The sequence below is a fragment of the Choristoneura fumiferana genome, chromosome 11 (assembly GCF_025370935.1).
Source record: "Choristoneura fumiferana chromosome 11, NRCan_CFum_1, whole genome shotgun sequence".
Lineage (NCBI taxonomy): Eukaryota > Metazoa > Arthropoda > Insecta > Lepidoptera > Tortricidae > Choristoneura > Choristoneura fumiferana.
The window spans coordinates 4,608,595-4,624,450 of NC_133482.1; the positions used below are offsets into that span (position 1 = coordinate 4,608,595).

At 43.1% G+C, this 15,856-nt stretch overlaps 1 protein-coding gene across 1 annotated transcript in view; it reads left to right on the forward strand.

Moving 5' to 3' along the window:
* Window positions 1-15,500, forward strand: part of MTA1-like (metastasis associated 1-like) — a 60,524-nt gene extending 45,024 nt beyond the window's left edge. The window contains exons 5-18 of the mRNA XM_074094804.1: window positions 6,035-6,228; window positions 7,303-7,420; window positions 7,800-8,002; window positions 8,871-9,059; window positions 9,775-9,908; window positions 10,717-10,835; window positions 11,322-11,422; window positions 11,719-11,841; window positions 12,313-12,529; window positions 12,988-13,215; window positions 13,750-13,893; window positions 14,673-14,830; window positions 15,068-15,174; window positions 15,329-15,500. Coding sequence (XP_073950905.1) covers window positions 6,035-6,228; window positions 7,303-7,420; window positions 7,800-8,002; window positions 8,871-9,059; window positions 9,775-9,908; window positions 10,717-10,835; window positions 11,322-11,422; window positions 11,719-11,841; window positions 12,313-12,529; window positions 12,988-13,215; window positions 13,750-13,893; window positions 14,673-14,830; window positions 15,068-15,174; window positions 15,329-15,500 — 2,207 coding nt within the window. The remainder of the gene's footprint in view (window positions 1-6,034; window positions 6,229-7,302; window positions 7,421-7,799; window positions 8,003-8,870; window positions 9,060-9,774; window positions 9,909-10,716; window positions 10,836-11,321; window positions 11,423-11,718; window positions 11,842-12,312; window positions 12,530-12,987; window positions 13,216-13,749; window positions 13,894-14,672; window positions 14,831-15,067; window positions 15,175-15,328) is intronic.
* Window positions 15,501-15,856: the final 356 nt, after the last annotated feature.

Below are 15,856 nucleotides of genomic sequence, written 5' to 3' on the forward strand. Positions count from 1 at the left end.
GGGGGCACACGTAACCGACACCCCCCTCCACTAGCGGGGGGAGGACTCTACAGATTGCCATTTTCTCTTTGCCTACGCTTTAATTAGTTGCGTAGTGACGCGTGTGGAGCCCTAATCCTCTGTTATTAAATTGCCAAACTAGTCCCATTCTCTAGTCGAGGCGGGCCGAAGCGTGGACCAATTCCGACTTGTCGTTTTTCCCTTGAACAATCCTCGATTCACTACCTACAAGTATACATACGTAAATAAATATGCACACCCCACGTTAAACGCTTACTCTTGATTTTACCGCCAACTGCAATAAAAGTGTCATAAACACTCTATAATGTGTCTCTCAGAAAGTATGAATAACGATAAAAATCTCCGCCACAAAATATTCATTCGTAGCTCAGCCCGCTTCGCTGAATATTCCATTTTCATGTTAACCCATATTTAACGCACTTTGTGTTTTTTTTTTTTCACTTAAAACAAATACGAACTCAACAAGTATTGTATCTACCTATATAATATGTTATTGTTTTAGAATGCAATTAAAACATTCATAGTATCATTTTTCAGAAGAATCTACTCTCTATTTTATTTACTAGTAGTTTGCCTTTGATATCCTTACCTAACAAAACAAACAATATCCCATCCACCGAATTGTCATCTTGTATTCATTTATTCATGGTCACGTCACGTCAAATCTACTTGGCCATAATATAATATGTCTGCGCTAAGGTAATGTAAAATAAATATTGATAATTAATATTCTATAATGTAATTAAATTAAATCATAGTTTATAAAAGAAATAAGTTTATGAAAGAACCAACAAATTCGAAGGTAGTCTTTTTTTCACGTTTGTAAACGTGAGCTCTTGAGGTTACGCCACTCACCACGAACCCGGCAGAAATGTTTGTAAATACCAAACAGCTACGTAGCTTTCGAAAAACATTAATTTACAACAGATGAACATTAATTTTCATTCATCAGAGGGTGGTTAATGATTGCCATGGTGTGAAACTGAAGTGACAATTCGTGCTCTACCTATACTCCCACGCCACGGTATTGTGGGTAGTTTTTCTGAATCCACCCCAGCTCGAGTAAAGGGACCTTTTATACCAAAAAGATCCTTCTTGCAAATTTCAGGATTACCTACTCAGTCTACATCTTATTAACTTGCTTGGCATGTTGTTTCTAAAATATATGTATACCTAATCCAAATTTGAGTAATTGTACTGTACCGACATTAAGGAAGTAAAAAACGGTTAACATCTAAAATGTCGAAGGCCTAAATGAATAACGTTCGTAATCTATAAAGTTCGAAATACATACAACACGACTGGTCGAATGAATATAATATCGAAGTTTTTTCGAAATAGAATATATCATAAAATGATAGACATACGTCTGAAAGTACAAAAAATACATTTGTCATAAACTTGTGATAGACATACGTCTAGAATGTCGAAAGCTTTAAATACATAATATTTGTTTACTCGAAGTCATTATTCTACCAAATCGTTACCCCTTAGTGTCCACATTATTACACATTAATAGGTAGGTTAGGTTCGCTAGGTATTTTCAGATGCCCGAAGGGCAGGTCGCCCAGAAATAGGAGCCCCGCAAAGCTGGGCTCCGTCGACACCAGGCGTGGATTGCCTAATGCTGCTGAAAATATATGCAACTGATAAAATAATCTACTGGTAAAATAAGCGAAAAAATAATAAATATAAAAAAAAATATCACGGGACAATTCACACCAATTGACCTAGTCCCAAAGTAAGCTTAGCAAACCTTGTGTTATGGGTACTAAGCAACGGATAAATATAATTATATAGATATAGATACATACTTAAATACATATTAAACACCCAAGACCCGAGAACAAACATTCGTATTTTTCATACAAATATCTGCCCCGACACGGGAATCGAACCCGGGACCTCAAGCTTCGTAGTCAGGTTCTCTAACCACTAGGCCATCTGGTCGTCTAAATAATAAACGCGAACATTATAAAACGCTTCCTGAAAAATCGCTACATGAAAAAAGACGAATAAATAATAATGTAAATTGACTTTATGTATTTTGAACGTTATACATAGTGAGCAGTATAGATTACAAACGTTATGAATTTAGACCGTATAATTTTTAAATTTATGAAAAAAGAAGTTATTATTAACGTACGTTATGCAATTCGACCGTATAAATTTTGATCGTATGAAAAACGAACTTATGTATGACATTTGATTTTAGATGTTATGCTACCTAACCTAAAAAACACATCAAAAAGTCAACCTATACAATCCCTGGGAAATAATTAATGTGGAGTATCTTAATTTAAATTTCTGGATCGCTCTCTAAAACTCAGCCAATCGCCTTGCAAATTACCCGGTGACGATAAAAACAGGCCGGTGTAAAAGCAGTGATTTTTTTGTCGGCGCGTGGCGTCGGTCGTCTCGAGATCGCGTCGAGTGCGCCCCGGCTCCTTTCCTTGCGATGCCAATCCAAATAATTATCATAAAGTAAATCCCCCGCAATTCGGCGGCCGCCCCCGGCCCGGAGCGCCGCAGTAAATGGCGGGCCCTCGTCGCCGCCGCTACAACATAGTGACGCCGTCATACAAATGCTTTATCGTATCGATACATCGCAAGGACTCTTCTCCCGTCTTGCCTCACCTGCATCACAATATAGGATAACGAGGAATATAGAATATGGGGGGGAGGGGAACGATTGATAATTTGCCCGAGTCAGATAATAAATAAGAAACATTAACTTAAAAGTAACAAGTTCCCTTCTACCACGTCTGAATAAATAAATTGCGTTTCAATTCCTCGAATGCTTTAAATATCTCCGAAATATTATGATGACTTGATATTAAGATATTAAGTAGCAGATTGATATTAAGTAGCAAGAATTTATTAACTAGCAATGGTGGGAGCATGTGTAGATGTACAGTTGCCTTCAGATATTTTGGAGCGGCCAAGGTGGTCAAAAATATCGGCACATGCACTCTATTACTAAGGTATTGGAGTTCATGTTTTGATATTTTTGATCACCTTGGCTGCTGCGAAGTATCTGATGGCGACTGTACTTAAATAAATACATAAACAGTTAAATTGACGACCTTATAGCCAACTGGTTAGAGAACCTGACTATGAAGCTTCAGGTTCCGGGTTCGATCCCCGGAAGGGGCCGGTATTTGTGTGAATAATACGATTGGATGTTTAATGATGTAAGTATGTTTATCCGTTGCTTAGTAGGATAGTACAAAGTTTGCTTAGTTTGGGACTGGGTCAATTGGTGTCAATTGCCCCATGATATTTGTTTATTTAAATCATAACACTTCCTTTTGACTTAGCATTTGTCGGATAAAAACGTAGATGTACCTATTTACGGTATCGACATCGATAGTGAGACGTGGAATGTCATTATCGACTGACGCTTACCTAGCTCTCAGCCGGGAGGACCGAACAATCGCATTTTCAGTTTTTGCCTCACACCAACTCTCATCTCGGTATTGCCGATGGAATTAATTTCACCCGCTTGTTTTAATGTCTTTCCCATCTTTTTGTCCCCTTCACCCTTACCTTATTAATGCCAATAATGGGTTAAATTTGTATCCAGTCGCCATCCCAATTTCTTTTCCAATTCTTTAGAGCAGATCTGATTCAGATCTAAATACGAGTTTAAGAGTCTCACCTAAAACATTGGACAAGCATGATCATATTATTATTATTCACTTTATGAGATTCTCCATTGTGTAGCGCATTTGTGCTAAATAATTCCGTGACATCTGTCGTATAACACACGCCCCATTTAAGGCCGAAATCGGCTGGCTCACCAAACGCAGCTTTTATTATTACTCGTGTGTAATTAGTGAGGTGTCTGCGTGGTAATAATAAGTAGCCCGAACCCACCCGGCTGTCCCACCCCCGACGCCCCGCCGGCCGCACGCGCTACTTTCGGTTCACCATCGAAACCTATCTTAACATAATAAACTTACTTTAAATTTATGCGTACCCGAACAACAATAATGTGCGTCACCTTTGCCGAACTGGTAAATAATAATAAGGTGAGTTGTCGGATCGTAATAAGGTCACTGAAGATGTGGCGCGTGACGCCGCGCGGCCGGGCTCACGAGCAGCTTCCCTCGCGGCCGCTCTTTTGTCAGCCCGCGGGAACGCCGGTCCCCATGTTTACGTTTTTGGTGACAACGCCCCACTTGACTTTACACTGATACGCAGGAAAACACGTGACTCTATCATGCGGAAGTTTTAATGACATTCTCAATATTTCCTTTTTCTTCAGTTAGATTTGTGCATTGAACTCGAAATAAAGTAGCGTCACACGTTGCTAACAAAGAATCTTACCGACGCCTAAATTATATAAGATCAGCGGTTGACTGAATGATTTATTTAAGTTGATCAGTGCTTTCCTGTCATTTAACAAAGATTATGAAAGCATTCAAAAATTTTAATTTTACATTTGCCAAACGGAGCCGTACATCGGTGCTTTGTGATTAAATAAATATGCCGCGTGTCGTAATGGCGGCGGTTGGGTACGCCGCTGTATAAAAATTGTAAAGTTGACGTGGGCATGTTTCGCAACACCTGCCGGCTCCGCAGCGCCTTCCATCCGCGCAGGGCTCGGGATCATTATGATCTGCCGCGGCTTTATAACACCAATAATTAATTTTATACCTCTATTCTAAAGTAGTTTTACTGTTTTGACATGTTACTTGTTGTCACGCGGTGACTGCTTGATGCATCGCACACGATTGTAACAAAGCCTTGATTTTATTACACAAAAAACTCCTGCTATCAGCGCGTCCATGCAGTGACTCGAGTCAAGCACAATGACTGGTGCGATCTTTCGAAGCCAATACACTCCGCCTCCCAAACTGAACGGGGCATCTTATCCTCTAATTCACCTGAAATGAAATAATACAATGTTTTAAGCTCGCTTATTAAAGCACCCTTTGAATATGAATATCCTGTATTAACACACTCTGTAGTCCATGTTTTGTGTTGAATAATACCGTATATTATGAAGTATGCTAATGAAGCTGGCAAACATTACGAGGTCACACAAACACTTTTTGGTAAATTTAATCTTATATTTATTTGTCATCATTGAGCGAAGAAATTAAATGGACACTAAATCAAATCAACTGTTGCAAAGCTAGTTATGTCGACACCAGGAAATAACATCGAGGACTACTCGCATTTCCGCGAATGGTACTCCATTTGCACTTCTCATTTCGTCTCGCATGTAATACTCTTATAGCAGCTGTTCAGTTCAATTTATCGATAAAGTTTACAATAATATTGTAATTATAGCTACCTAGGACATATTACGACTGCTTAAAGAACAAAGACATGAAAGACATCCTATCCCTATTTTCATACTTTCCAATCTTTATACGTCAAACTTATTTATTTTATAGTCAGCAGGGCTACTACGAAACTCGAAGTTCGTGTCGTGCGGTCCCTCTGACACTTATACTATTTAATACGAGAGCGAGAGGGATGGTACAATCCGAACTTCGAGTTTCGTAGTAGCTCTGCTGACTAGCTGTTGCCCGCGACTTTGTCTGCGTAGAATTCACTTATCGCTATCCCGTCGGTATACCTACTATGCATTTTTCCGGGATAAAAAGTAGTCTATGCCTTCCTCCATACCAAATTTCGAGACAGACAGATTTACTTTCACATTTATAATATTAATAGGGTTTAGTGTTTTTTTAGTTGTTGCCATCAAAAAATGTCACAAATGTAGTTATGAAGTACCTAAAACTAATCTGCATTCATTCTTCGTTTAGATTTCTGAATCATCAATCGTTGCATGATCTAATTCTGCATAAAACAGTACTTATAGGCAAACAATTATTACCTATTGTGTACTTACTCATTTTCCACTGCAAAGCAAATATCTTTCAACACTTCTTCCGCTATACATCCTCATTCATCTTCATTCTTCATTTGCCTCCGCCTGTCGTCTGTCTTTAAAAAAAGACAGTTTTACTAAAGAGTTCTGATTTTTTAATTCCAGCGTCAATGGAGGAGGAATCTACCGAGCTACCAGGCACGGACGGGCTGGCGCCCAAGCAGCGGCACCAAGCGAAACACCGCGAGCTGTTCCTCTCGCGGCACGTGGAGACCCTGCCCGCCACGCACATCCGCGGCAAGTGCACCGTCACGCTACTCAACGAGACGGAGTCGCTGCTTAGCTATCTCAATAAGGATGTGAGTATGTACCGGAGGAGGGGACACATCGTACACTGACAATGATAACACACCCGCTGCAGGCTGTCGTTCGACACACTAGGCATTACTTACCTTGTAACTTTTACGGTTACCTGTGTGCCACTACGTTTATCGCTCAATTTGTCCAATTCCTGATCAATACAATCGGTCAGTGACGGTAACCGCTTTAGTCTGTAAATTGAGACATTACTTGAACGGTTAGAAAGAGATACCGCCGTATAATTAAATAACAAAAAACGCATTAATTAACTAGCCAGTACCTATGCCTATTTTATCTATTCGCGTACGGGTCACAGAGGTATCCTTCAGAGTCAGTCTACTTTGACCGCGTGCGTAATGGAGCAAATTTGAGTAACATACAAGATGTAATTCTTTCCTCTTTTGTAACTAAGACGCAATTTTCAAAGCTCACCAGTGCCAGTGGTTTGGTGCCAGTTATGGCACTTTGTAGCCAGTACCATTCGCATAAAGATTCGGTTCGGTTCCTGATGACATGCTTGGAGGATTTTATTGTTTCTGGCGTGTTTTTACTCATTTGCCTCAACTCTACTTAAAGAGTAATTTAATTTTATCAAAGAGGCACAGATCTTAGATACTCGTATACTCCATGTTGATCACAATATTGTCTCCCTGCAGCATTTTCAGTTTAAGTAATGATGACTCGATTATTTAACAATCTTTTGGGTACATTTTTCGGGACAAGTCGATAGTGCCGTGTCACTGATTTAGATTAAATGTGAGGTTGAATTCGTAATATTGTTTATCTTATCTCCGTGACCGGCACTAACTCATTTCACTCATTGCCGCGGAGCCCAGCGCAGTGGGGCTATTGGCCGACGTCACGCCCTGGACTGATGTCATGTTCCGTTTGCTTTTACGTTGAGACGAAACTCACTGTTCAAACTTTCGATAACAATTCCGTATTCAAGGACCTTGTCCAAACTCTGCCAATCACTGCGCAGTTTGGAACAACCTTGTCCTAATTTGGCTACGTCCCCAATCGAACCAATTTCAAGGATTTTACATTAATACACATTTTCTCTTTTGTTTCAGGATGCATTTTTTTATTGTTTAGTATTTGATCCTTCACAAAAGACTTTATTAGCAGATAAGGGAGAAATCCGAGTGGGAAGTAGATATCAGACTGATGTAACTAATTTATTAAAAGAAGGTACGTTAAGTTTGTATTCTTAATATTGTAAAAACATCTTGGACCATAACTGGTAAAGCGAGAAACTCAGTTTTACACGAGACTAAATTGGTCGCCTCTCATCGAACATTTCAATTGACACTTACAAACTCCTGGGAAGATAATTCACGCACGTGAAGTTTATTTTGTATTATTCTACGTAGATGAATACTACGTGTCAAATTCGCTTCCTCAAAAAACTAGTTCGACGGTGGAGGTCGAAGTGCGCGAAGTAGCGTCCAATTTACTCAATATATAACTGCGTCTCTCTCAGACCAACTTGTATACGTGCCTTTTGGGATTGTGAATTGTAATGATTCTCGCGATAAACTCGTGTTTGAGCGTTGTGTTGTGTGGCAAGGCGAGGACGACGGCCGGACGGAGGCCGAGCTGGAGACGCTGGTATGGACGCCGGCGCACGGCCTGACGGACCGGCAGACGGACCAGTTCCTGGTGGTGGCGCGCTCGGTGGGCACGTTCGCGCGCGCGCTCGACTGCTCCTCCAGCGTCAAGCAGCCCAGCCTGCACATGTCAGCCGCCGCCGCCTCCCGAGACATCACCCTGGTCAGTTACTGCTTGCTTGTTTGTTACACATGTTCACTACCGTACCGATGTGCAATAAGCAGCACCTACAGAACCTAGGCTATGTTTATACATACTTAAATAGATATAGATAGATACATTCTTAATAAATACATATTAAACACCCGAAACTCGATAACAAAACACTCGTATGTCATAAAAATATCTTCTCCTACTGGGGATAGAACCCAAGACCTCACAAGCTCAGGTTCTCTAACCACACGGCTATACACTCGTCTAAAATGTGTTACGCACACGTTTGTGAATAGCAATAGATCAGTTAATCGCATCACTAAGTCATGTGAAGTTTTTTTTTACTCAGTACACTGATGGAAAGCAAAGTGTAGGCCAAAACATAGACTTGATTCCTTTGCGACTACAGTACTCTTAATATGAATCAAACATTGGGAGAAGTGTGGTTTAGTTCTGTACCACTCAATTTTAAGTTGATTTAGTATGCGTTTTAGTCAGAAAATAATTTTTCAAGAATTATTCAGCTTAAGTAATATCGTACAAGAAAGGCGAACTCAGATGACGATTATTGACCATACGCTCCCAGATGAGCAAACCGCGTCGTGTTCTGAAATCACTGGTCACTAATAATTCAGTCAAATTATAGGAAATTTGGCAAACATCATGAGGGACTTTCAGAGGTGTAAAAAAACAGGGGACGCTCTTGCTGAAAGAGGAAAGAGTTGGTAGATTCTAACTTAACCCTTTAACGGACCTATCTCTATATTCTCCATAGAAATAAATGAACCCCACATATTTGGCCAAATGTTCAGCAGCGGCAAAGTTCATTACAACCTTTCTACATACATAAGTGAAGTCTGTTTTATCTGTTGGACAGTTCCACGCGATGGACACTCTCCACAAGTCCGGCTACAGCATAGAGGCGGCGCTGTCGTCGCTGGTGCCGGCGTCGGGCCCCGTGCTGTGCCGCGACGAGATGGAGGAGTGGTCCGCCTCCGAGGCCAACCTCTTTGAGGAGGCGCTCGACAAGTATGGCAAGGACTTCGCTGACATCCGACAGGACTTTGTGAGTATCAATTCAATACTAAACAAAACAATACTACTCAAAAGAAAATAAGTACCGCTTGAGTTTCATATGTTTGCGTTTTTACCTGAATACATTTACCTAATTGAAGGAAATGTGTTTGTATTGTGTTATGTATGTTGTATTAATAAAAGCGTTTTTAGATGAGGAATATTGTAAACGATTATATTTTTTGTATTTCTGGCTTACCAATGAAACCCACGTGGGCCGTGGCCCCTATTTTATTTTGTGTAGTATTTATTATGTTCACTCCATAGCCAAACTTCAGCTATGAAACATGCGTCCGACAACGTGACACGTTGGGGCGCACGTTTCTTTACGAGAGGCCGGTCATATCGACTAGTTTTCCTGATACGATGCAAATCGATAACAATCAGGGCTTGTCAGAAGCATTTTTTTTTTCGTCTAATCTTAAAACGAGATTATGTAATCGAGCTTTTGCTGCGTTTGTGGAGCCTTAGTCGAAAAACTACTTCGGGAAACGGAATCATGAAAACTAGATGTGAACAGCCTTAAACTAGTTGCAACTAACAGTCCTGCTTATTATTAGACTAGTACTTCTACAATTCAAAATAGTATTCACTATGTTGCACCAACTTATGTTATTGATTATCTTTATTGTTTATATTAATATCCCAATAATAACATCCCAATTCCTAGGTTGGAGTCCAGTTTATAATTTATACATTATGTACAGTTGCCGTGGAAAACACTGAAGAACCTGGTGGAATACTACTACATGTGGAAGACGACGGACCGCTACGTGCAACAGAAGCGCGTGAAGGCCGTCGAGGCCGAGTCCAAGCTCAAGCAAGTCTACATTCCCAACTAGTGAGTGTTTGTACCCGCCGCGCTCTTTACTATCTTTATTATACTTCAGTTGCTATTTTTATTTGCTATTGAAGACTGCACTGGGCCCGCGTGGGAACTTTGGCCAAAGCCCTCTCGTTCTGAGAGGAGGCCTGAGCCCAGCACTGGGACATATATAGGCTGGGATGATGATGATTGAAGACTGCAGTGTCTGGAATATACAGCATAGCATTTGTCGTGCAAACTGCCGAAGAACATGGGGTAATTTTATCAATTAGTGAGACTTATTTATTTATAATTTCTACGTCAACACGGTTGCAGCCCTGCCTAATCAGAATGCTGATACTGATTACCAGCTACTTTATGGTCCCGCACTGCAAGTTGAGACTACAGTGTGTTAGGGTGACTACGGTTGTGGCAGCTCGCTTTCGTTGTCACACCACCGCAAACTTTCAGCACTTGCTCGCCTAAGCGTTTGACGAGGCATGGCACACATCAGCCTATAACCCATAGCGTTCCTATACGAAATATCCATTAGTCACGTTTACTTTATGTGCGTTCAACGCGTGGTCTGCAGGCTGTAAATAAATTTTGAATGGCCCTGATGAGAAACTGAAAATTTACGTCATGTGGCCCGTCGGAGTTTTTGTAACCTCCATTTGGCCAGTGAGGTTGGGTAATCTTTGTTTGTACGATCCTCGTTCAACAGCGCTACTAAGACTAGAAAGCGCTCTGTTATGTATCATCTATCAGGAACGCTTGCTTGAGTCTGTAGAGATGATCGATGTTAGTATTTATGTGGCGTGTACTGAGTATCCGCTCTCCGCAGCAACAAGCCGAACCCCGCGCTGCTGCCCAGCGGCGGCAAGCCCGGCGCCGTACTCAACGGCGGGACCAACGGCACCGCCGCGCTCGCCACTACCGCCATGCTCTGCGCTTCCTGCCAAGGTAACATGCATCAGACAAACATAATATACAACAAAAGGAACCTCGGGGATTGAACGTTCGATCTAAACACTTAAAAAACTGAAATTTAGCATAAAAACTTCCTTTGTGGTGTAAATGAAGAAAAGGAATGGTTTTAGTGATATTCCAAAATTGATTCGGAATTTACTACCCCATTTGGGAATACAGGCGTGATGTTTGTGTTTGTGTGTGATCCGGAGTTTTGCCACGAGGGTGAAACCACGGGCGCAAGCCAGTATGCTTTAATAAACTTTTGCATGAACACCGCGTTGAAATTATAACTACCATACTGTAAAACTGCTATTTAGTAATCTAGTATCTGATCTTTAAACTAAGTTTTAGTAAAACTAATTACGAGACCAAGAGCTCCAAAAAATATCTCGGCAAAATTTATTTAATTTTTTGTTACCTTTGATTACCTTTACTTTATGTTGATCTGAAAATAATGTTGCTGGCTTTTTTTTACAGTGACAAACTCAAACCAGTGGTACACATGGGGACCGCAGCATTTACAATACAGACTATGCGGCTCATGCTGGCAGTACTGGAAGAAATACGGTGGACTCAAAGTAAGCTTCTAATATTACTTTTCTCAAAAATGTCCGTAAAAGTTGACATTATTCTTTACATATCAGAAGGTGAAGTACATAGTTTATGGTCAGCGAAAAATTAAAAAGTTAAAAAGATTGCAGGCGTGCTAGCTCGACAATAATGAATTAGCGCGCATATTTATCAAATTTTAGATTATCTTTTTCTATTTGAATCCCTAAAAAATATATTACGAGGAACAAACGAGTCTAAAATGCAGTCTCTTGTTTCTGACTTAGAGGGGTAAAGGTTTGTGAGTTACCGTGTGTGTTTACAGACGGCCGGCGCGTTCGGCGAAGTGGAGGCGGAGGCGGGCCGCGGGCCGCGCGCCGAGGGCGAGGACGGCGCGCTGTCCGTGTCGCACCGCCCGCACCGCTGCACAGTGCCCAACTGCAACAAGGTCAGTCTCGCTCTCGTGGATCACTGACGTTTTAGCAAAGAGTTCGGAGTAGGCAGATCGAACTAACAATAACAGAAATTGTAATGTTATTCGGTCGAAAAAAAGCGCCGCTCTATTTGATTGCTCAAATATGGATTATTGAAGGGATTATGGGTGGCCTGTCATGATTTATTAAATTTTATAAAAAAATACAAAGAACGTACTATGCGTAGTATGTGCGACAAGAGAGTGAAAATAACACTGTTTCTCTTACTATTAGTTACATGCTCAGATGTGACGTTTACTACGGTGATTAAAGCTATTTGTCACACATTAAGCATTAAAAAAGGCGCTTTTTAAACGTGCGTTTTAAGACCAAGTACGCAATCTAGTGTGAACAGTTTATTCGAGTCTCTGGATTCCTGCAAGTAGCGTTTCCAAAGCCAGCTTTTCTTAAACGGTGTTGTAAGGCGTGTGATGTGTCGTGTGCAGGAGTTCAAGTTGCGCGCGCACCTGGCGCGGCACGTGGCGACGGCGCACGGCGCGGGCGAGGGCGCGCGGCCCGTGATGAAGACGCGCGCCGCGTTCTACCTGCGCGCGTCGCCCTTCACGCGCCTGGCGCGCCGCCTCGCGCGCGCGCTGCGCCGCCCGAGACACCACGCGCGCTCGCCCTTCGCGCCCATCAACCTGCAGCAGGTCAAGCACGAGTGTGAGTACACCGTACACCCCGCAACCCGCACCATGCTTCAACTTAGGATGAATATTCGTCCGTTTAAACCCCCCTCATATTTATCAGATTTCTTAAGATATGTATACAATAAACGTCCAAATCCGACACATATTGGAGCTGTAAGTATACATAGATAGCAGTGCTTGGCTGAATATTAAATTGTCAGTTAATTCTGAATTCCGTTAGAAAGATGTTGAGAATAACGAAGGCGTAGTGAATCTTACCGTAAAATTTTAGAAATTGTCTCATTTATCTTGTTATTTAACCAATCACAAATGTGATACGAATCCAAATTGTCAAAAATTGTCCCGACCTCACTTTACGATACTAGCGGCAATTAGTCTGCCACAGAAACCGTCATCCAGATCGTGTAGTAGTTATATTGCATTGTAATTGGTTGTAACTAATATTGGTGATATTTGGTGTGTGTTGCGCAGGTTCAATAGCGATGGCGGGCCTGGGCAGCGCGGAGCTGCGCGCGGCGGGCGCGGCGGGCGGCGGCGCGGGGCGCGCGCGCGGGCCGGTGGCCGCGGTGGCGGCGCGGCTGGCGGCGGCGCTCGGCGCGCCCGCAGTCGCCGCGCGACACGACTGGCTCGCGCTCACGCCGCGCGACCGCATGCCGCTGCCCAAGCACCAAGCCTTCCCCAAACCACCGAAAGCGCCTGGTCAGTACACTGACCACCACACGGTGCTCCGGACATATTTTTTTATCTTTCTTTCTCTCCAAGGTTTCCTTTCGAAGATTTTTTGAAAAATTTGCTCTGATTTCACAGTTTCTTTGAGCACTTAAAATAATCTGATGTATTTTGTAAGCAGTAAGTTTTAATAAACTAATAATAAATGAGCTAAAATTATATGTACCTACATTTTCAAAATCTGTAACAGCCTTATTTTTTATATTATATTTTTATTTGCCTCTGTCATTCTGGTCTAGTCTCCGTTTCACGAGCGTGATCATCCCAACTATTGCATGCGATGATGTATGCAGTGATCTTTTTGAACATCCTTGATTTTGAAATTAAATTAAGATTTCGAAATGCATCGCTTAGCTAAACGCCCCATTATAAAGTCCCACCAAAGATCTTCCTACACTTTAGATCTCTTCAGTTTCCGAGTCCCACGCGGCGCCCTTGGGGTACTTGCCGCTATTTGCGGCACACCGTGTGGATATTTTTGCTAATCATCACGTGTTGTTGCAGACGGCAGCCTGTTGTACGAGCGCGTACTGTCACGCGCGGAGAAGGAGGCGCAGCGCGCGACGCCGGCGCCCGTCGCGCCGCCGCCCGCGCCGCCGCCGCAGCCGCTCAAGCGGCGCGCCTACGACGACATCAACGGACTCGACAGTCAGTACCCTCACTCTTAGATCCGGTTTCCACCGCGAGCGGAGCGAACTCCTCACTTTGTTAAAAGTACAACGAGCGGCTGCATGAAAGTATTTACACCGGACCGGACCTCTATAAAGTTGGTCGATGTAAGATAAGCTAAGTCTTTAATGAGTCCGCTCCGCTCGCGATGTAAATTGGGCTTCAGTCTTAGCACGCACTGCGAGTAACCGCGATGGGTTTCTGAAGAGGGATGGTGCGCTAAAATCGCTCGTTTGGTCGCAATGTGTGTTAAGCCTTAGGTCTTGCTCTCTCGTTAAACCATGGATTCTTAACGACGGTGGATATGATAACATCTCCTTGTGGTCGTTGAACGCTTTTAGGGGAACAGTAGCAATGAAACACTCAGAAAATGAGGACCCGTTAGCAAGTAAAAGAAAAGGGCTTTAGAAAAGAATTCTCGGGGGAGGTGGAGAAAAAAAGGTTGTTAAGCTTATGGACTAAACGTTTGTACAAAGCGTCCATCGTCTGTGTTACACAGTCGATCGGATAAAGTCTATAGTCGCTATACTACCTTACCTCCCACACTATACGTCTGATGCTTGTTAATAAGCATTTTCTTTTGTTAATATTAGGCTTACATTTATACGAATTTATATTCAAAAAGTCATATTTATTTCCCATTTTTGCTGCTCGCTTCCGGAAACAGCAACAGGTTTGTATTGTATGCAGTATATTTTTTAATGAAATATTTGTTTGTCATCATCCCGACAGTTAATAATGTCTCGTTTGTATGTCAGGAGCGGGTTCGGGACGCGAGGGCGCGGCGCCGCCGCCGGCCAAGCGGCCCAACAAGCACCCGGCGCCGATGCAGCGGCCCTCGCGCGAGCAGTACGCCGCCATGTGCGCGCGCGCGCAGGCCACCGGCCAGCCACTGCCCGCGCATGTCTTCACCCACGTACGTACATACACCGCCAACATGACCAGAGATACTACTAAAAGCCATCAGACAATTTCTTACCAGGGTATAAGTCAAAAGATAATGAAGTCAACTAGTAATGTACTAAAATTCGATCCCGAACCTCTTTAGTAAGTTTTATCCTAGACGTGTCATATCAAATTAACTATTGCAACCACAGGCTAGCATGAAATTTTATTTTTTTAAATAGTAAAATTGTTATATTATTCAATGTAGGTGAACGGCAAGCCGACTAATTTGACCGGACGCGGCGGACGCCGCCACGTCATTTCGTGGATGGACGCACCGGACGATCTTTTCTTCAGGGCCACGGAAGCGGCCAAGTAAGTTCTAACAATTTTATTCTCCAGAAATTAAATTAGTTATTTCAAGCCTAAAGATGAACTTTCAATCTACATCTAGTATTAAATCTGACAAAACACACATTGTCAATATCAGTTAAAACGAGTCGTGTTAACTTTGTTTGTTATCGTGCAGGTCCGCTCGGCGGTCGCTGAGCAGCGGGGAGCTGCGCCGCGGCGCGCGCGCCCCGTGGCGGGCCATGCGCGGCGCGGCGGGCGGCGCGAGCGCGGGCGCGGGCGCGGCGGCGGGCGCGGGCAAGGGGGTGGCCGCGGGCGCGCCGCCGCTGCAGCTGGTGATCCTGGACTGACAGGAGCCGCCGCGCCCGCCGCCCGCGCCGCGCCCCTACACCATGGAGGCGCTGCTCGGCTGATCGCTCTGTTGTATATTCCTCATGTAAATACGCGCCGCGAGGCCCTGCTCGCCGGCGACACCTCAAGCTGTACATAGGCCGGCCCGGTGCCGCCGCCCCCGCAGCCGTCGCGACACCCGCCGACCGCGACGAATAATGACGATTACGAAGCAGTAAGTTTAAACGAAGATTGTATTTTTGGTAAACGAATCGCCGAGAATGGATTCTGTAGATAATATTTTAAACTATATTGTTCTTATGTGGTTTGAATCTGGAGTCGAGCAAAATAATGTATTTGATACATAAAATGATAA